Source organism: Crocuta crocuta, unplaced genomic scaffold (genome assembly GCF_008692635.1).
Source record: "Crocuta crocuta isolate KB4526 unplaced genomic scaffold, BGI_CrCroc_1.0 scaffold586, whole genome shotgun sequence".
NCBI lineage: Eukaryota > Metazoa > Chordata > Mammalia > Carnivora > Hyaenidae > Crocuta > Crocuta crocuta.
The window spans coordinates 4,960,236-4,981,631 of NW_027532407.1; the positions used below are offsets into that span (position 1 = coordinate 4,960,236).

Consider the following 21,396-nt stretch of genomic DNA (forward strand, 5'->3'; position numbering starts at 1 on the left):
AAGGAAAACACATGCCACAGAATGGGAGAAGATATTTTCAACATATATAACTGGTGGCTTGCAAAGGATTTGTACCCAGAATAAAGAATACCTGAAAATCAGTAAGAAACAAACAATCCAATTTAGAAATGAGCAAAAGACAAGACAATTGACAGAAACAATTAATAAACATATTAAAAGATGCTCAATTTCACTATGGAAATGTAATCACAATGAAACAGATCTCACCCATCTGCCAAATTAAAATGGGACAATACCTAGTGTTGGTGAGGATACAGATCAAAAAGCACACTCATAATGCTGTAAGAAATGAAAACTGGTATAATCACTTTACAGAACAACTCCACAATATTTAAGCCAGAGCAGTGTCCTTTGACCTTTTGTGTGGTTTTTGTTGATACATATATTTACCTAAAACAAGAGTTCCACAAAATAATTCTTACCCTTATTATATTATGGGCTTAAGGACATCTTTTTTTCTATTTTTTCTGTTTTACTCTATTCTATTGCCCCTTACTCTGTCCTATTTTATCCTTTCCTATTTCTTGTTTTAAAAGAAGATGCTGGTCTCAACTCACTAAAATAATTTCATGATCACTAAAAAGTAACACCTTCTAGCTTGGACAATACTGGCCTAGATAAACTCTAGAGCATATACACAATTGTTTGCAATAACAGAACACTAGAAATAGCAAACAAAATTTTTCAACGGGATCCCTCTACAGATTTATAAACTGTGGCATGTGCCGATCATACAGCAATTAAAATAAATTAGCTACAATCAACACAGACAAAACTGGAAACTAATTTTAGCCAAAAATCACTAAGTCACAGAATGATACATATGATACACTATTTGATAAATTATTTGATCAAATTTAATAAAGTTTAAAACATGCAGAAAACACTAGTATTTTAATTTGTCGTGGATACTAACATATATATGGGTGGACTCTGATGGGAATTTTTTTATAAGAAAGTTTTGATAAGGGTAATGCCAAAGATAAAATTTTCCATATAATTCTTTCAATGAATTAATATGATTGGCTTTTCCATCTGACAAGATAGTTTTCAAGATGTAAAGCTTAAATTATAGAAATAATCTGAGTATAGGAGAATAAGGTTATCCAATGTTAAAGAAAACACAACTTTGGAATCATAGTACACCCATTCTAGGATTGCCTCTACCATCAACATAAGAATTCAACAAAGCCTTGATAATCAAAATTCATAAACCACAATCTCTTCTGCCATCAGAAAAATAAAATTTTATCAATACCAAAAGAACAAATAAATATCATAGACAAACTATAGTATCCTAAATGCTACAGAAGAAATTCCAAAATAGACAAAAAGTTTACTATTAGCATATTAGAATGGCAAAAATGTATTTTCTACTTCTGGTCCAAAACTGCTTATAATGATCCAGCAATTCCTCTACTAGGTATTTACCCAAAGGATACAAAAAAAAATACTTATTCAAGGGGATATATGCACTCCAATGTTTACAGCAGCATTATTAACAGTAGCAAAATTATGGGAAGAGCCCAAATGTCCACTGTGTGATGAATGGATAAAGAAGAGGTGGTACATATACACAATGGAATATTACTCAGCCATCAAAAAGAATGAAATCTTCCCATTTACAATGACATGGTAGAGTTATAAACTATTACACTATGACATATGACTATATGACTATTACACTATGACAAATACCATGATTTAACTCATGTAGAATTTAAGAAACAAAACAAATGAACATGGGGGAGGGTATGAGAGGCAAACCAGAAAATAGATTCTTAACTAAAGAGAACAAACTGGGGGTTGCTGGAGGAGAGGATGGCAGTTGAATAGGTAATGTGTATTAAGGAGGGCAACAGTTGTGATGAGCACTGGGTGTTGTATGTAAGTGACAAATCACTAAATTCTACACCTGAAACTAGTATTACACTGTATTTTAGCTAATTGCAATTTAGATAAAAACTTGAAAAAGGAAAAAGTTTTTAAAATAAAACTGTTGAGGCGCCTGGATAGCTCAGTTGGTTAAGTGTCTGACTCTTGGTTTCAGCTCAGGTCCTGATCTCACAGCTCAGGAGATTGAGCCCTGTGTCAGGCTCCTCACTGACAGCATGGAGCCTGCTTGGGATTCTGATTCTCTCTTCCTCTCTCTCTGCCCCTTCCCAGATCATGCACATGCTTGTGTTCTCTTTCAAAATAAACTTAAAAAACAAAGTATGATTAAAATAAAATAAATTAATGTAAAGTAAGGTAAAATAAAATAAGTTGACAAATTTCCCCCTTTTTCTGCACAGGAGGGCAATGTTTCTTATAGACCTAGAAAAGAGGCTGGCATCTGTATCAGGAATATCTTCTTCACAGTGATACTGTCACAGATTAAGATCATTCCACAGAGTTATTACTATGTGTTATTTACTGTTTTTTTCCTTACATGTGTTCTCAGACTTACAACCTGACTCATGTATGTAGTTAAGCATTCATATTAAAAACTGCCTATGCTTTGCAAAATAGTTTCTTATGCATTTCCCTTTTTTGAAATGTAATAAAAAGAAAACTATGTTATTATAGAATCATACTGTACTCACATTTGCCTTGCAATATAAAAATAAAATGAGACAATATATTTTCAAAGAAGAAGCTCCTGTCACTGATCTCTGCCTTTAGAGGACCTAAATTGGACACTCACAGGGCCAATGTTTCAAGTTTTTGCAAGAGTAATTTTCAAAAGCAAATATACATTAACAAAGATAATTTTGTAAGACATTTCTTTTTTTTTCTTTCATGCAAGTTTCATTCCAATGTGGGAAGCCAACAATCATAATAGGTACATTATACAATATACTGGAAAGTCATGTTGCCATAAAAATGAAAATGGAGCAAGATAAAAGGGATTAGCGGTCTTGAGGTTGATGGTAAGGTTTTCAATTTTGCACAAGGTGGTCAGAGAGCTTCCCTGAATGTATAATATCTGAGGAAAGACGTGAAGAAAGGAAGAAATGAGCTCTGAGTACATCTAGAGCAAAAGTAATCCATACACAAAATCTATCCACTGCTAAAGCTCTGAGGTAAGAAGATTTGAGCAGCAAAGTGACAAGATCTGATTTTGTTTTGAGTCACACTAGTTCTATGCTGATATTTCTATTATTTTCTTTTTTTTTTATTGTGGTGTGACATGCAATGTTAGTTTCAGGTGTATAATGTAATGATGCAACATCTGAATATACTGTGAAAAGATCACCACAGTAAAACTATTCATGTCAAGTTACCAAAAAAATTTTTTGTTTCTTATGATGAGAACTTTCAAGATCTACTCTTCTGACAATACTCAAATATGCACCTACAATATTACTGACTCTAGTCAGCATGCTACATATGATGTTCTATTCATTTCATACCCTGAGGTCTGTACCTCTGAACCCCCTTCATCCATTTCATCCCTTTCCCAACCTCCTCACCCCTGGCAACCACCACCCTGTTCTCCATATCTATGACTTCTTTGTTTTATTACTTAGATTCCACATATAAGTGAGATCATACAGTATTTGCCTTTCTCTGATTTATTTCACTTAGCATAGTGACCATTAGGTCCACCCATGTTGTTTCAAATGGCAAGATCTCATTCTTTTCTATGGCTGAGTAGTATTCCATTGTGTACACATACCACACCTTCTTTATCTATTCATCTATCTGTGGGCACTTAGGATGTTTCTATATGTTGGCTATTGTAAATAATGCTGCAATGAATAGGGGTGAATATATCTTTTCAAATTAGTGTTTTCATTTCCTTTCAGTAAAAAACCAGAAATGGAATTGTGGGATCAAATGTGACTTTAATTTTTTGAGGAACCTCTGTTTTCCATAGTGGCTGTACCAACTGACATTCCCACCAGCAATGCACAAAGGTTCCCTTTTCTTCACAACCTTGCCAACACCTGTTATTTCTTGGCATACTGATAACAGCTATTCTAACAGGTGTGAGGTGACATCTCATTGTGGTTTTGACTTGCATTTCCCTAATGAATAATGATGTTGAGCATCTTTTCCTGTGCCTGCTGGCCATCCATATGTCTCCTTTGGAAAAATGTCTATTCAGATCCCCTGCCCATTTTTAACTGGACTGTTTATTTGCTATTGAGTTATACGAGTTCTTCATACCGTTTTAATATTAACTCCTTATCAGATATATGACTTGCAAATGTTTTTTTTTTCCCATTTTGTAGCTTGCCTTTTCATTTTGTTGATGGTTTCTTTTGCTGTGCAGAAGCTTTTTAGTTTGATGTAGTCCCACTTGTTTATTTTTGCTTTTGGAGTCAGATCCAAAAAAACATTGCCAAGACCAATACCAAGAGGCTTACTGACTGTTTTCTTCTAGTTTTATGGTTTCAAGTCTTACTTTCTAGTCTTTAATCCACTTTGAGTTAATGTTTATGTATAGTTTAAGTCGTCTAGTTTAATTCTTTTGCATGTAGCTATCCAGTTTTCCCAACACCATTTATTAAAGAGGCTGTCCTTATCCCCATTGTATAATTCTTGCATCGTGTGGTAGAAATTAATTGAACATATATGCATAGGTTTATTTCTGGGCTCTCTATTCTGTTCCACTGGCCTAGGTGTCTGTTTTTATGCCAATACTATCCTGTTTTACTGTGGCTTCATAATTTTTGTTGAAATCAGGAAGCATGATACGTCCAGCTTTGTCTTTCTTTCTCAAGATTGCTTTGGCTATACAGGGTCTTTTGTGGTTCCATACAAATTTTAGGATTATTTGTTCTACTTCTGTGAAAAATACCCTTGGGACTTTGATAGGAATTGCACTGAATCTATATATTGCTTTTGGTAATAGGGACATTTTAACAATATTAATTCTTCCAATCCATGAGCATGGAATATCTTTGTAATTATTTGTCTTTTTCAATTTCTTCCATCAATGTCTTATAATGTGCAGTGTGCAAGTCTTCACCTCCTTGCTTAAATTTATTCCCAAGTATTTTGTTCTTTTCAAAGTAAGTGTAAATGGGATTTTTAAAATTTCTCTTTCCCATAGTTTGTTAGTGTATAGAAATGCAACAGATAGGGGCACCTGGGTGGCTCTGCCAGTTGAGTGTCCGACTTTGGCTCAGTCATGATCTCGCAGTTCATGAGTAGGAGACCCACATAGGGGTCAATGCTGTCAGCCGGTCAGTGCAGAGCCCAGTTCGGATCCTTTGTCTCCCTCTCTCTGCCCCTCCTCCACTTGCACTCTCCCAAAAATAAAATATACTTTTTAATTCAACAGATTTTTGTATGTTGATTTTATATCCTACAACTTTACTGAATTCATTTATTTATTTTTTACAATTTTTCAGCTAGGCTGCTATTGAACCCCCCCCCCCGAATATTTTTCAGTTCAGTCATTGTATTCTTCAGCTCTATGACTTTACTATGTACTTTCTTATATTTTCTCTTTGTTGAAGTTCTCACTGTATTCATTCATTCTTCTCCCAAGTTAGGTGAACATCTTTTTGACCATTACTTTGAATTCTTTATCAGGCAAATTACTTATGTCCACTTTAAGGTTTTTGAGGGTGTCTTTTTTTTCCCTGAGGTTTTACCTTATTCCTTCATCTCCAACATATTCTTATTTCCTCATTTTGCTTGACTCTCTGTGTTGGTTTCTATCTAATGGGAGAAACAAGTACCTCTCACAGTCTTAAAGTGGCTTTGTACAGATGAACTTTATCTTTAAACTTTATCCTAGCTCTTGGTTGTCTCTTGAACCACTATGACTAAGGAGTCTGATTTATTCTGGACAGGTCCCAAGAAGGTGTGCCAAGAGCTGTCAGTGTTCCAAAGGGGGGGATCTCATTCAGCACCTAGTTTTAGGCTGATTGGAAGCCAGACCCTCAGGTAGCAGCTGTTAAAGTATGCAAATACATACGGTCCTGTGAAACAAGCATAGACTCTCTGGATGTCTAGACCAGGCAATCTGATAGTGTCTCCTGCGTGACAGTTGCAAAAACTGGAGCTTCAGACCATTGTATAAGCTCCTTTCTGGGAGGTCCTGGCAAACTGTAGTGAGGCTAAAGGAAAGCACAAAGATGGCATCCTCCACCCTCTATTCCCTGAGATAACCTTTGTAGCCTCGACATACGTGGCAGACCTGAAGTCTGCCCCTCAGGTTCAAATGCCAGGACAAGTAAATAGGCTTTTTTCACAAATAGACTGGGGGTGTGTTTCAGTCTGTCTGTGCAGTGCCCTGAGGGTGACAGCCTACCAAAAACTGTCTCTCCATTCATTACAGTCCCAGGGAACTCAGGAACACCAACTATGCCTCCCAATGGTATCTAGGTAGAGGGAGAGTGCAAAATGGTACCCACCAGCACCTCTGTCCCCAAAGAGAGTCCCAACAAGTCCCTGCCCCTCCAGCAGATGTTTTAAGATTAGAAAATAAATCTTCAGGAGAACTATAGACCAATTTCCCTGATGAACATGGATGCAAAAATCCTTAATAGCCAACTGGATCCAAGAATACATTAACAAAATTATTCACCATGACCAAGTGGGATTTATACCTGGGATGCAGGGCTGGTTCAATATCCACAAATCAACGTGATTCATTATATCAATAAAAGAAAGGACAAGAACCACATGATCCTCTCAATAGATGCAGAGAAAGCATTTGACAAAGTACAACATCCTTTCTTGATAAAAATCCTTACGAAAGTAGGGATCATACTATCATACTTCAATATCATAAAAACCATATATGAAAGACCAACACTAATATCATCCTCAATAGGGAAAAACTGAGAACTTTCCCCCTAAGGTCAGGAACAAGACAGGATATCAACTCTCGCCACTGTTATTCAACATAGTATTGGAAATCTTAGCCACAGCAATTAGACAACACAAAAAAACAAAACGCATCCAAATCAGCAACAGAAGGTCAAACTTTCACTCTTCACAGATGACATGACACTCTATATGGAAAACCCAAAAGATTCCACCAAAAACCTGCTAGAACTGATCCATGAGTTCAACAAAGTTACAGGATATAAAATCTTTTTTTTTTTAATGTTTTATTTATTTCTAGGAGACAGAGAGAGAGACAGTGTGAGCAGGGGAGGGTCAGAGAGAGAGGGAGTCACAGACTGAAACAGGCTCCAGGCTCTGAGCTGGCAGTCAGCACAGAGCCCGACGCGGGGCTCGAACCCACGAACTGTGAGATCATTACCTAAGCGAAAGTCAGACGCTTAACCAACTAAGCCACCCAGGCGCCCCAACAGGATATAAAATCAATTCACAGAAATCAGTTGCATTCCTATACACCAAAAATGAAGCAACAGAAAGAGAAATCAAGGAATCAATCCCATTTACAACTGCACCGAAACCCATAAAATACCTAGGAATAAATCTAACCAAAGAGGTGAAAAATCTATACACTGAAAACTATAGAAAGCTTATGAAAGAAACCGAAAAAGACACAAGAAAATAGAAAAATATTCCATGCTCCTAGATAGGAAGAACAAATATTTTTAAAATGTCAATAGTACCTAAAGCAATCTACATATTTAATGCAATTCCTATCAAAATAACACCAGCATTCTTCATAGATCTAGAACAAACAATCCTAAAATTTGTATGGAACCAGAAAAGACCCCAAAGAGCCAAAGCAATCTTGAAAAACAAAACCAAAGCAGGGGGTATCACAATCCCGTACTTCAAGTTGTACTACAAAGCTGTAATCATCAAGACAGTATGGTACTGGCACAAAAATAGACACTCAGAGAACAGAATAGAGAACCCTGAAATGGACCCACAAACATATGGTCAACTAATCTTTGACAAAGCAGGAAAGAATATCTGGTGGAATAAAAACAGTCTCTTCACCAAGTGGTGCTGGGAAAACTGGACAGCAACATGCAGAAAAATGAACCTGGACCACCTTCTCACACCATACACAAAAATAAACTCAAAATGGATGAAAGACGTAAATGTAAGACAGGAAGCCATCAAAATCCTCAAGGAGAAAGCAGGCAAAAACCTCTTTGACCTTGGCCGTAGCAACTTCTTACTCAACACGTCTCTGGAAGCAAGGGAAACAAAAGCAAAAATGAACTATTGGGACCTCATCAAAATAAAAAGCTTCTGCACAGCAAAGGAAACAATTAGCAAAACTAAAAGGCAACCAAAAGAATGGGAGATGATATTTGCAAATGACATATCAAATAAAGGGTTAGTACCCAAAATCTATAAAGAACTTATCAAATGCAATGCCCAAAAAACAAATAATCCAGTGAAGAAATGGGCAAAAGACATAAATAGACACTTCTCCAAAGAAGACGTCCAGATGGCCAACTGACATGAAACTATGCCCAACATCACTCATCATCAGGGGAAGTACAAATCAAAACCACAATGAGATACCACTTCACACGTGTCAGGAATGGCTAACATTAACAACTCAGGCAACAACAGATGTTGGCAAGGATGGGGAGAAAGAGGATCTCTTTGCACTGTTGGTGGGAACGCAAACTGGTGCAGCCACTCTGGAAAACAGTGTGAAGCTTCCTCAAAAAATTAAAAATAGAACTACTCTATTACCCAGCAATTGCACTACTAGGTATTTATCCAAGGGATACAGGTATTCTGTTTCGAAGGGGCACGTGCACCCCAATGTTTATAGCAGTACTATCAACAATAGCCAAAGTATGGAAAGAGCCCAAATGTCCATCAATGGATGAATGGATAAGAAGATGTGGTATATATACACAATGGAATATTACTCAGCAATCAAAAAGAATGAAATCTTGCCATTTGCAACTACATGGATGGAACTACAGGGTACTATGTTAAATGAAATTAGTCAGAGAAAGACAAGTATCATATGACTTCACTCCTATGAGGGCTTTAAGACACAGAACAGATGAAAATAAGGAAAGGGAAGCATAAATAATAAAGGGAGGGGGACAAAACATAAGAGCCTCTTAAACATGGAGAACAAACGGGGGTTACTGGAGCAGTTATGGAGGGGGTTGGGCTAAATGGGTAAGGAGCATTAAGAAATCTACTCCTCAAATCACTGTTGCACTATATGCTAACTAACTTGGATGTAAATTAAAAAATAAATCTTTATATATAGTCTAGGCGCTTTTCAAACTGCTGCTTTTATGCCGGTTCCTGAGTGGGTCTGCATGCAAGCCATTTACAAGAAATATTTGTTTTATACAGCCTTTTGGGTTTCCCGGATGTGATATCCATTTTCTATGTGTTTTTCAAGGCCAGATATTTGGGGGGTTCATCTCCTCACTGCAGGTCCCAGGGATTGGGGTGCCTAATGTGGGGGCAAAAGCCCCTCATTCATCAAGGAGAAGCTCCCAACTGTGGGTCACCACTCTGGCAGTGGGTGAGACTGTCTCACATGCAGCCCTTTTACTGCTTTGTTGTGAATGTGCTCTTCAGCTAGTTCTCAGGTCTTTTTCAGAGGGAACTTTTCCATATGTAGCTGTAGGTTTGGTATGTTCATGGTTGGAGTTGAGTACACCCACCATCTTGGACCACCCCTAACATTTCCAATTAGATCTGTTTTCTTAAATTTGTATAGTTCTGCAATTTATTTCCAAATTATCCCTGTTTGGAACATATAATTCCTTATTCTAATAGACTGTGTTTTGAGAGCTTTCCCTACACTCTAAATAACTACACAGTTGAAGACTGGTGAATAAGACAGTCTTTTGATAACTGAACATGATAAACATATAGACTCTTAATCCTCTCAAAGAACAGATCAAATAATTCAGTTCCCTGTAACAAAGCATATAATAGGTAGCCTCTACATATTATTGTCTGTAATCAATGTTAATCAGTGTGTTTGCTAGTAGGACAATATGTCATATTACTTGGTAATACCTCTGACCTAAATAAAGACTTAAGCTGATTACAGGACATACATTCATTTGCCTAATTTATTCAACAAATGTTTATTTAGTGCCTGCAGAAGGCACTAAGCTGAAAGTAAATACATAAAAGAAAAAACAAAAAGGAGCAAAAGGAAATCCACCTCCCAGGTGCTTGTGTCAACATTACCCCAACACACTGGTATTTGTGGGCCTTAAGATCTAATAACCTAGACACACTGTATCTATGAGAACAAAACATTTTCTATGGAACTGATATTTTGCAATTGATCAGAAGCTTCTAAATGCTGACAACCATTCTTTAAATAATCCCTGAAAAAAATAATAATTTCTGTGAATAAAGCCCAGTGTTATGTATTTTTTAATCCAACTTAATAATATGAGGTCAACTCGAAAGCTATGCTTGAAAAATATAATATATAAAAAAAAATTCCTGCAATACAGAACTCAGTTCCTTTAACAAATTCTCCTATCTGGGCAACACAGTTGATGATGCTTTTATAGTCAAAGAAATAGGACATTAAAGAAAACTAATGTTTTTTAGAATACCAGCACACAATTTACAGGCCAGTGTGTTAATGAGCTCCAGTCCAAGTAAATGTCAATGGGGTACTGATGATTCCCAACTATATGCTAGCTGAATCATTAAATGGATGTCATCTGTGAGTTATGAGTGATAAAAATATAAAATAAGAGATGATGATTCCAATTATCATTTGCAAAGAAGGATGATAGCTATAATTTACCTCCACTTGAATGAGAGGTCATAAGCCTACGAAAAATAACAGTGAAACACCTACACAGCTGCTAACTAATGTGAGGCAATTAAAAATAGGATGGACAAACTGAAAAACTGAAATCACAACTAAAAGTCAAGTACAACCTCAAAGGAAATGGTATTGCCATGTTTATGGATAAGCATCAAACTGACTTACAAAACACAGAAACATCATTGCTACTTTATTTTTTTTTTTTAATGTTTTTTTATTTATTTCTAGGAGAGAGAGAGACAGCCTGAGCAGGGGAGGGTCAGAGAGAGAGGGAGTCACAGACAGAAACAGGCTCCAGGCTCCCAGCTGACAGTTAGCACAGAGCCCGACGCGGGGCTCGAACCCACGAACCGCGAGATCATGACCTAAGCGAAAGTCGGACGCTTAACCGACTAAGCCACCCAGGCGCCCCAACATCATTGCTACTTTAATTAGGTTTGTAAAAAGGAAGGGTTGCAAATTTCATCGAGAGATGAAGATCTTCAGTCCCAAGCAAAGCTGTATTTAGTTTGACAAGATTATTAAGCTCGTCAAAGTTAGCCTTTTCAACTATACATAGCAAAAGTGCCCCTTTCAAATATGAAAAATTATCAAGGTATGTTGATTTTTTTATGTTGTTATACTAGCTACAATGAGTTGATACTTGAGACATTTGTAAATCCATTTGAAATTTAGGTCCTTATAAAATACAGTTTTAAAAAAATCCTAACATGCCTATGAAATAGAATCCTAATTGTAAAAGATCCTTGTCCCACAACATAAACATTCCTTCGGCATGGTAGGCTCTCTTAGTCTTGGCTCATTTCCATTTGGGATTCATTCTGTTCAGTATCATATACATTCAGTACAATACAGAACATATAATGTGATCACTATTTATGATTTGCTTGCTATATGTCATCCACTAGTACTTGTTAGCTCAAAATGTTTTCCAGGGAGAGATACACATAACAGATAATAGCTCAGGTTAGATTAGCAAGGCTGAAGACACATAAGACACACACTCCAGTGTCAGATAAATGCTGAGAAAAAAACCTATTATGTCTTAAATTTCCTCTCACATTGTTAACATGGGATCACCATGTGAACTAGACACATATTCCTTCTGGATAGTGAAAGTGAGAAGGATATCTGCCTTCCGCTGAAAGACACTATAAATACCCCTTTCACAGAGGCAAGCTATCTGCTCCTCTGAAGAAAATATTCCCATTGAAGTCCTGTATTTTCAGCCTCAAAAAGGAGTCTTTGATATTATTCTGCAGCCCTGATAATTCCACTCCTGGTTTCAAATCTCTCTTGTCTGGTCTATTTTGATTTATACTAATTCAACTCCAGTAAACCTCAAAACTAGTGGTATCTTAGGGGCATTTTAATTTCACATTAACCAAGTGATAAAACCAAAATTAATATGACAAACTCCTAAAGACTTAGGCAAACTCCGTAAGTCCCCTATACTTATAGCTCCAATTAATAGTCTTTGATATTTAAACATAGTGTTTGTAATCTACTGAAGTAAAGGACCCAAAGGAAAACACACCTTACTATCAATCAGCCACTTTCTCTAAATCTTGCCTGGTTCATTGAGAAATCTCTAAGAGCAATAACCTAATACCTTAAAGCATGACATCATACCAGGTGAATCTTCAACACAGTTTCAAATAAAGCAACTGACCACTGTTAGAAAACAACTTCACTAGTCAATCACATTCAGAGAAACATTAAGACGCAACTGCAAAGTGCAATAATACGTGCAGAAAATATACACTTTTTCTCAACACATCTGTAGTTTTCATGTGGTTGGTCTCCTCCACTTAAAAGCCAGCCTTTTCATTTGATGTGCTGAGTTAAATTGTAAAGTTCTGAATAATTTAAACCCAATTTAAAAAAAGTTTTTTACCTGTATACTATAAAATACGGTTACACTTGTCACAATGGTCACGCCCTGGGCCCCCATGAAAAATACAGTAGACAATAACAAGGAACATTTTCTCCCAGAAAGATACTCAATTCTAATAGCTAGTTCTCTGTCTTGAACATCACCGTCAGTTTATCCTTCAGACCAACATAACCATTCTATATAAAACTGCAACCCACACCTGCATAACACAATTTTCCAACATGATAAATAATCAAATATATTTACTGTCAATCATTCTTTTCTAGAACATAAGCTCCAGAGGGAAGGGATCTTTGTCTGTTTTGCTCACGAACATATCCAAAATACCTGGACAGGACCTGATGCAAAGCAGTCACTCAGTATTTGTTGAACGAATGAGTTAATCCACAATGAGAATTCAGTACAAAATATGCTCTGAATATAGAGTAGACAGAGCATACACATACAAATGCATAATATCAGACAGTGGTTAAATGCTACAGAGCCAAAGCGAACAGGGTAAGAGGCTGGAGAGACAGACAGTAGTAGCAATTTTAAATGAGGAAGCCACCTCTCTAAAATAAAGGCAATTGAGACTTGAACGAAGGTGGGTGCCATTCATATTTGGGCGGAGGGGTGAAGTGGGCTTTGAGGATGGCGGAATTAGCAAATGCCGAGCCCCTAGGCTGGAGGCCCACGTGGTAAGCCGAGCAAGCCCAATGAGGCCTGTATGGTGGGAGTGGGGTGTGCAAGAATGTATCACTTCAATTGCCATTACTTACTACTTAATAACCTGTATAAACTGCCTAATGCCCTGGGAAATAGAGATTACCTTTCACCTAGAGTACTCAGATTCCCTGATAGTTAAGTTCTTCTGTTTACCAGCCCCCAAATGTCTGTATCAGCGCATCATATAAAATTACACGGCACGGTAATGACTTTGTCAAAAACCGTGCAGAGTAGCCTCAGGAGTCACGAAACTGACTGAACTAAGCACCACTGCGCAGGAAGGTGTAAAGCCAAGCAGGAACTTGGTACTAGAAGTGTGCAAAGCCACGAGGCTCAGTAAACATTAAACAGTGCCGGAATGCGAGTCTTGGGGAAAGAGCACAGCACAGTCCCAAAAGCAGTTTGAGAACTCTGCCACTTTCATTCACCTCTAAGAAAAGACTAAGTCCCTAGCTCGGTACGAGGCAGCTCTGTGACATGCATTCTGGGACAATCCTGGACTCGAAATGCTCCGACATTTTACGTAACTTCCCAAAGAACAAAAACAAAAAGTTCGCTCTGAACTCGCCTTCCAACTCGGGCAGGAAGTTCCTCCTCGGCCAAGGCGGGGCGCTTGGGAAGTTTTCAGCGTCTGAAAACCTCTATTTCCGGGGCTGAGTGGAGCTATACCTTGCGGCTTAAAATACAGGTTTTCGGCGACTCTTCCCATGCCTCCACAGCTGCTTCGCCTAGCTTAGCCAAACTTTCTGCGCTGTCCCTCGACAACAGGACCGAATGTCGGAGGCACAACACTGAGTTAGCAAGCTGGTTCGGGCCCGGGAGCTAGATGAATGGGTTTTCGCGGGTCGAGGCGACAGAAGTAAAACGGCAGCACCCTACGCGGGGCGAAGAGCGGGGTGGGAAGGCGAAACTCTGAGGTAGACGCCGCCGCCACAGCCCGGGGCAACGCGCTGCCTCACCGCCCTGAGGCGAGAAAGCCTCGGGGCAGGGGTCGCCGCACGCGACCCTCGCCCCGCGCACCACATCCGCCCTCGCACATGCGCGGCGCCGCCTGGGCCTGGCGGCTTGGGTGGGAGAACAATCCCAAGGTCCCGCGCCCACCCCCGCCAGCGGATGTGCGCACGCGCGGCGACGCCTAGCTCCTAGGCCCGGGCGGGGGTGTAACCCTGGGGGCTGCTCTCCAGCTGTTGCCGGGTTCTGAAACTCGGACCGCGGGGGCGGGGAGAAGTGGACAGCAGCTGGGTGCTCTAAGGGCCTCCCGCTTCGAACCTGACGTCCCCTCTTGACTTCCTACATCTTCCGGTCCCCTTACCTCAGCGCAGGCCTGAGCCGCATCCGCTCCGCCTTCTGGGTCGCAGTTACTGCTCGGTCGGGGGCACGGAGCAGCGACGAGTTGGCGCCTCCCCCTGAAGCAGCCTGGCCTCGGCAGGTTGCGTTCGGGTGCCAGGCCGGGGAGGGGAAGGGAGGAGAGAGCACTCGAGGAGAAGGGGCCGGCGACGGCGCCTCGCCTCGCCCCTCCCCTCCTCGCCCGGCTGCCCACTACCGCCCCCACCCCTTCCTTGCCGAGTCCCCCTCCTTTCGGAGCGGCCCCCACGACTCTCCCCCGCTGAGTCCGTCTCCGCCCTGTGGGACACCCCCCCTCCCACCGTCGCTAGGGTCCTGGTACCCAAAGTCTTGGGAATTTGGGGTTGCCTGACTTGGAAGGGTGAGGCTTGCAAATTGTGCTTGGGCAACCTTTTCTACAGTCCTTGTCCCCCAGCCGGTCCCACCACCAGGGAGCTCTAATCACGTGTTAACATGGTTTCTCCGTTTGTCCCTCACTGCTGTGGGGTCTAAGTCCTGTACTCCTGTAATACGAATGCTGAAATAATGACTGATTTGTCTTGAGGGGGTGGTGAACTGAGTTACCTTGGGACCAAGGTCTTCTGGAAAAACCGCACTTCCCCTTTATTAATTTAGTAATTTCTTGTATTACACTGCACCTCTGTTGGCCTTAGTAGACTTTAGTAAAATGCACCGCATGTAATATAATTATAATGTGCAATAATTTCTTTCACTTTAAGACTTATCTTGGCCTGAGTGGGTTTTGGTAAAATGCTCCACGACTAAGCTTGTTAGGGGTTCCTAGGAGGTAAGCTGAATGCCTTTACACTGGCTTTTAAATGAGAACACAGGTTCAACGTTTAAATGATTTGCTAAAAAATTGCACAGCCAGATCGAGATCTCAACCCAGAGTGATCCTGTTCATCTTGTGTGATCTGGCCTTCCTCATTCATCAGCAAAACATCATTCCAGAATGTCTAGCTGTTTTTATTGCAGTTGCTGTCGTTGGCAGACACTTACGTCTATTATCAGAGCATACTACACTGAACCCCAGAAGGACACTTGCATTGATATACTTGATTTTATAGGTTATGAGCAGGGCGGGAGTTATAGTGCATGACACTGCCTAAAATTAAGCTTTTCCCCTGAAACCATTAGTTACCTTTTGTCCTTTTGTTATAAAAGGTGACATCACCATAATTGAAAGGATCCCTTGGATTTTTTACTTGAAAGAGAATTAGAAGGAACTCCTTCCAGAGTATTTATCTAAGGGAGAGGGTTGCCACACTAAAAAGTAGTGAGATAAGGCGGGGTTATCACTAACACACCTTCCTTTTAGTATTTGTGATGTTTATATCTCATTAGATTGTGAAACTCTTCAGAACACAGGTCATACCTTATTTCTGTACCATAAAATGTTTAATAAATGCTTGTGGAATCAAATTACATTGATTACCTGCCCTTTAGTTCCTCAAATATGTGTCCCATACTCCATTGAGAGACCTAAACATAACCATGAATCCTGGTTTACTCTCATTTTAGATAGTGTGTGCCAATTCTCCTGGGCCTGACTGCCTGGATAAGCTGACCTCTTAAGAGTGGTTGATATCTAATCCAAAAAGGCTTTAAGTCACCTTTTCTGATACCCTCATCAACTCTCTCATTCTCTCCTTGCGACAAAGCTGTATAACACTGAGTCTGCATAAAAAATCCACTGACTTATTTTTCTGTTCAGGAAAAGGCTTTTCCTCTGGTCACCACCAAAGATAAATTCATCATTAAACAAGTTTAGAGTTGTTTCATTAAACAGGAATTGTTTCTTATTCAAACACTCAAGTTCTCCTTCCACCTTTCTCCTTTATCCAAACTACTTTGTATTTCAGGCATTTTAAGGAATTTGAGTCACCATTTAGAGAGCAAAATTATAGAAAACAACTTTCATACAGAATATACTGCATAACTTTTAAATCAACCTATATAATATTTCTTTTCCTGCAGGTATGATACTCTTTTACAAGTTAGTATTTTAAGATTTAGTTATTTTAGAAATAAAATACTTTTTAAAGATTCTAAAGTTCTTAGGACTTCTTAAAGGTCCTAAGATTATTCTTAAATAACAATTTAAAAAAGAAGACATTTTATAACATAGACTTTCTCCAATTTCTACCATGAAACATATTGTTAGTAAGGAACTTAATATTAAGATGTGATTATAGCAAGAATGATCAGAGCAGAGGATTCAACAGGTTCAGTCCAAAAATACACAATGGGCAATTTCCTGTAACAAATCTAATACCTAGAGCAGTTGGAATGTGGGAAGAAACTTAAAAATTTTTTTCAGATGTTTATTTATTTTTGAGGAGAGAGAGACAGAGTATGAGTGAGAGAAGGGGCAGAGAGAGAGGGAGACACAGAATCTGAAGCAAGCTCCAGGCTCCAAGCTCTCAGCACCAAGCCCCATGTGGCGCTCAAACTCATGAACTGTAAGATCAAAACCTGAGTCGAAATCAGATGTTTAACAGACTAAACTACCCAGGTGCCCCAAGAAACTTTTAGAATATCTCTATTTTTATCTAAATTAAGAAATCAGACTTTACTAATATTTAACATGTAATTGACAATAGTGCATATATTTTGTAATCAATGTACGAGACCAAAAATGTTTAGAGACCACTCACTTCTCTACAGTACCATCATGCAGGTATCTGATTTCACTACATGTTTTGACTCTGTAATATATTAAAGACAATAATTTGCATATATACAACATTTAAGCATAGTAATCATGAAATGTAAATAACATTTAAAATTTGTTATACTATGCAGTAAGTTAATGTTTATTCTTTAATCACTTTTAGCATGAGATATTTATTTAACAAATCTTGGTAATTTTGTATTATCATAGAGCTGAGAGATTAAATATAAATCTTCATTTTATAGATGCCCAGATTATGAAGTAAATTATCTCAAGCCTTTGGATTCCTAGTTTCATTGCTTTTTCCAATCCATCATCCCACTCATAGGATTAATAGCAGGATCTCATTATCCATCAGACAAAGGAAACAACAGTGCCATTGCACAAGATGGAAAGGTACAGATTTTCTCATAAAACTTTAGGTGGAAGAAATTCTTTTTAGCTTCTTACTTTAAAATAATTATAGATTCACATCAAATTATAAAAATAGTACAGAGATACCCCCATACACCTGCCCTCACTTTCCCCCCACTATGTTTAAGATAATAATGTATTGCAAACACTGAAAGCAAAAGACTTGAGTTGTATCAGCTGACCAAATTCTGAGAAAACTAAATGGCCGGAAGCTGAAGGCTGAAAAGGGCTAGTTTGTGGCAAGGAGTCTGAATGAGGGTGTTGTGTGGGAGAGAGTAAGTGCCCAGGCCACTCTGATGTGGAAGGCAGAAAGACAGCACTGCTCAGCTGTCTGTATTTTAGAGAGATGTCAGTTACACCGTGCCTTTACAGACACTTCCTCTTAACTATGGAATGTGACATGGTATATCCCACCACGGCACTAGAATACAAAGCAACAAAGGCTATACCTCACACCTACATGTTACTGTGGCAGCAGTGAGAGAACAACAAACTACCAGGAGGAGGTCAATTAAGGCTTCCAAAAAGAAAAAAAACTTTTGGCATTAAGTTTTAAGGATGTTTACAAGAGAGCTGAGAGACCAAATGTTAGAGATGGGGATATTAGGGAACGGAAACACTCTTAAGGTAGAATAAGAGAGTATGATGTATTTGAGAATTGTAAGCTGCTCAGCAAAGCTGTAATAAAGGCAATGTGGAGGGGATAGAGTAATGGGAGAAGATTAAAGTAGCCACAACTTCCTGAGTGCTTTCTTGGGCTGTGCTCTTTATAGTATATTATATTAATCTTTACAATAAACTGCAACTTAATTTTGGCCTTGTTTTACAGATGAAACAGTGGAGACTTAACACACTTGCGTAGAGTCACATAACTAGTAAGAAGTGGGATTAACACAAATCCATCTCTGATTCCAATCTGGAGCTCTTACCATTTGACCATGGGACTCTTTTCAAATGAACTGGAAAAATAAATGGGCCAAATAATAAAAGCCCTTGGCAAAGAAGCATCGAGTCATATCACAGGATCCAACAGAAAATTTTAAGCAAAAGGATGACATATCGCCCTTTGTGTTGAGGAAGCCCCCTATTTTGTTGTGGGGAGGATGGTGAGCCTGGACCCAGGGGACCATGTTAAGACTATGCAATAGGTCCAGGCAGGACATCAAGAGTCCTTGAACTCATGTAACAGTAGAGTAGGCTTAAGAGAAAAAGAAAGGAGAAGATGAAACTGAGAAAAAAAATTCTAACTTTATTTCTTTTGGGAGAGAAGAGGGGAGAAAGAGAGAGGGGGAGAGAGCACAATCAGGGAAAGGACAGAGAGAGAGCGAAAGAAAGAATCCCAAGCCAAATGTGGGGCTCCATGTTAATGCAAGATCACAACCTGAGCCGATATCAAGAGTTGGTCGCTTAACTGACTGAGACACTCAGGTGCTCTGTATCTGAGACATTTTTGATTTATGTTTGAGGAAATATTAATAATATAATTCTCCATAATAATAGGTCAAAGAAATAGGAACCTTTTAATTGCTGCCGAGAGCATGTCCAATAGTCAATAATCAGTTTTGATAAAAGAAATTGTATCAAATGGCTATATACACATACTTCAAGCTAGTTTCATGTTTAATCGTGGAATTCTAATAGCATATCCATGAAATATGGGAATAAATATATGCTTCATGCTCAAATCCTATTCTGGAAGTACTAGCTAATGCACTTCTATAAGAAAGTAAAGAATATACGACTGCAATTAGATTTGGTGGCGAAGGGATGCATACAACTCCTATTGCCTACCCTCTTGCTCCATGCCAGTTTTGGATTGATCAAGTTCAAAGGCATTTCATGGATGCCCTCCTGAGAGAATGGAGTTGTTACTGTTTTCTGATAGTACACTGTCCAATGAACCCACTGGGAATGGCTCTTGTGACTCTTTTTATAAGTCTCAAGGAAAAAAATACTAGAGACTTCTCTTGGAGATAGCCTACATATTAACTCCATTTGTGGCTTTTCATTCCTTATATCTGAAAAGCAAGCCCGGTGATATAGTCTAACTGCCCCACGCTTTGGAGCAAATACTTTTTGTTCTTGCACAACCTTCTCCTGGGCAAGTGGTCTGCTCTGGATTGGCCATTTCCTGCATTGCAGGGGCAAGCACCAAGATTGAGGATGGGATTCTAGGGAAGATATAAACAGGCCAGATTTCATAGTCTGCTTTTTATCTGAATCATGTAAGCATTCATAGTATAATGGTGTGGACTAATTTGCTAATCTCAACATTAGAGCTTAGGGCAAATCATCAGTTGATACTACAGATCATCTGCATCGCTTTGGTTGTTTGTTTTGGTTTGATTTGGTTTTGGTTTGTTCAGTGTGTGTGTGTGTGTGTGTGTGTGTGTGTTTGTGTGTGTACTTTTCTTGATGACTTCAGAGGAAAGAAGGTCAAGAAGAGGATTTGGGTTTTCCTGGATCTCCGAGTCAAATACCGCTTTAGTTTTCCCCACTTTGGCCATGACCGATGTAGACATTGAAAACCCAAGAAAATACACTGACCATCTTTTAGAAATAAGAGAATTGAGTGATGCAGCCAGTTACAAAATCAATATACAAAAATCATTATGAAGAAAACTATAAAGTTATTGAGACAAAAGAAGGCAAAATGGAGAAACATGCTGTTTTTAGATAGGAAGACTCTGTAGTATAGGATGTCAATTTTCCTAAAACTAATTTAAAGGTATAACATTATCTCAATAAAAATATTAATCATTTTCAGGATTAATTTTAAAGAATTCTTAAATCCATTTGAAAGTGTAGTTGGGCAGAACTCTTTGGAAGGTAGTTGGACTTTAGGTATTAAATTTGTCCTTTGACTCAATAATCCCACCTTTATTTAGGAGGTTACTAGTACGGAAAGATACATGCAAAGATACATGCAGGAAGATGTATAGCATTTTTATAATTTGAAAAANGTCCCTACTTTATATGTACATGAAATATAGTCCCTATTTTATAAATATATGAGATACAGTCCCTATTTTATATATATATGAAATATAGTCCCTATTTTATATATATATGAAATATAGTCCCTATTTTATATATCTATGAAATATAGTCATGCAGCCAGTTACAAAATCAATGTACAAAAATCATTATGAAGAAAACTATAAAGTTATTGAGACAAAAGAAGGCAAAATGGAGAAACATGCTGTTTTTAGATAGGAAGACTCCATAGTATAGGATGTCAATTTTCCTAAAGCTAATTTAAAGGTATCACATTATCTCAATAAAAATATTAATCATTTGAATTATTAATTTTAAAGAATTCTTAAATCCATTTGAAAGTGTAGTTGGGTAGAACTCTTTGGAAGGTAGTTGGACTTTAGGGATTAAATTTGTCCTTTGGCTCAATAATCCCTCCTTTAGGAGGTTACTAGTACGGAAAGATACACGCAAAGATACATGAAGGAAGATGTTTAGCATTTTTATAATTTGAAAAAATAGAAAGGAACCTATGTCCTATAACAAACTAGTTAAATAAATTAAACTATGGCAAATGCTGTTGATACCTAAAAGCTGCCCGCCCCCCTCTTCCTGTCTTTCCTTTTTTCTCTTCCTTCCTNGGGAGATCCGAACTATAGTCCATAGTTCACGGAGATCTGAACTATAGTCCATAGT

General features: G+C 38.5%; 1 protein-coding gene across 1 annotated transcript in view; it reads right to left on the reverse strand.

Annotated features, from left to right (window-relative positions):
* The window catches only part of LOC144243668 (RCC1 and BTB domain-containing protein 2-like), a 47,262-nt gene extending 32,900 nt beyond the window's left edge, over positions 1 to 14,362 (reverse strand). The window contains exon 1 of the mRNA XM_077778796.1: positions 13,861 to 14,362. Coding sequence (XP_077634922.1) covers positions 13,861 to 14,001 — 141 coding nt within the window. The 5' untranslated portion in view covers positions 14,002 to 14,362. The remainder of the gene's footprint in view (positions 1 to 13,860) is intronic.
* Positions 14,363 to 21,396: the final 7,034 nt, after the last annotated feature.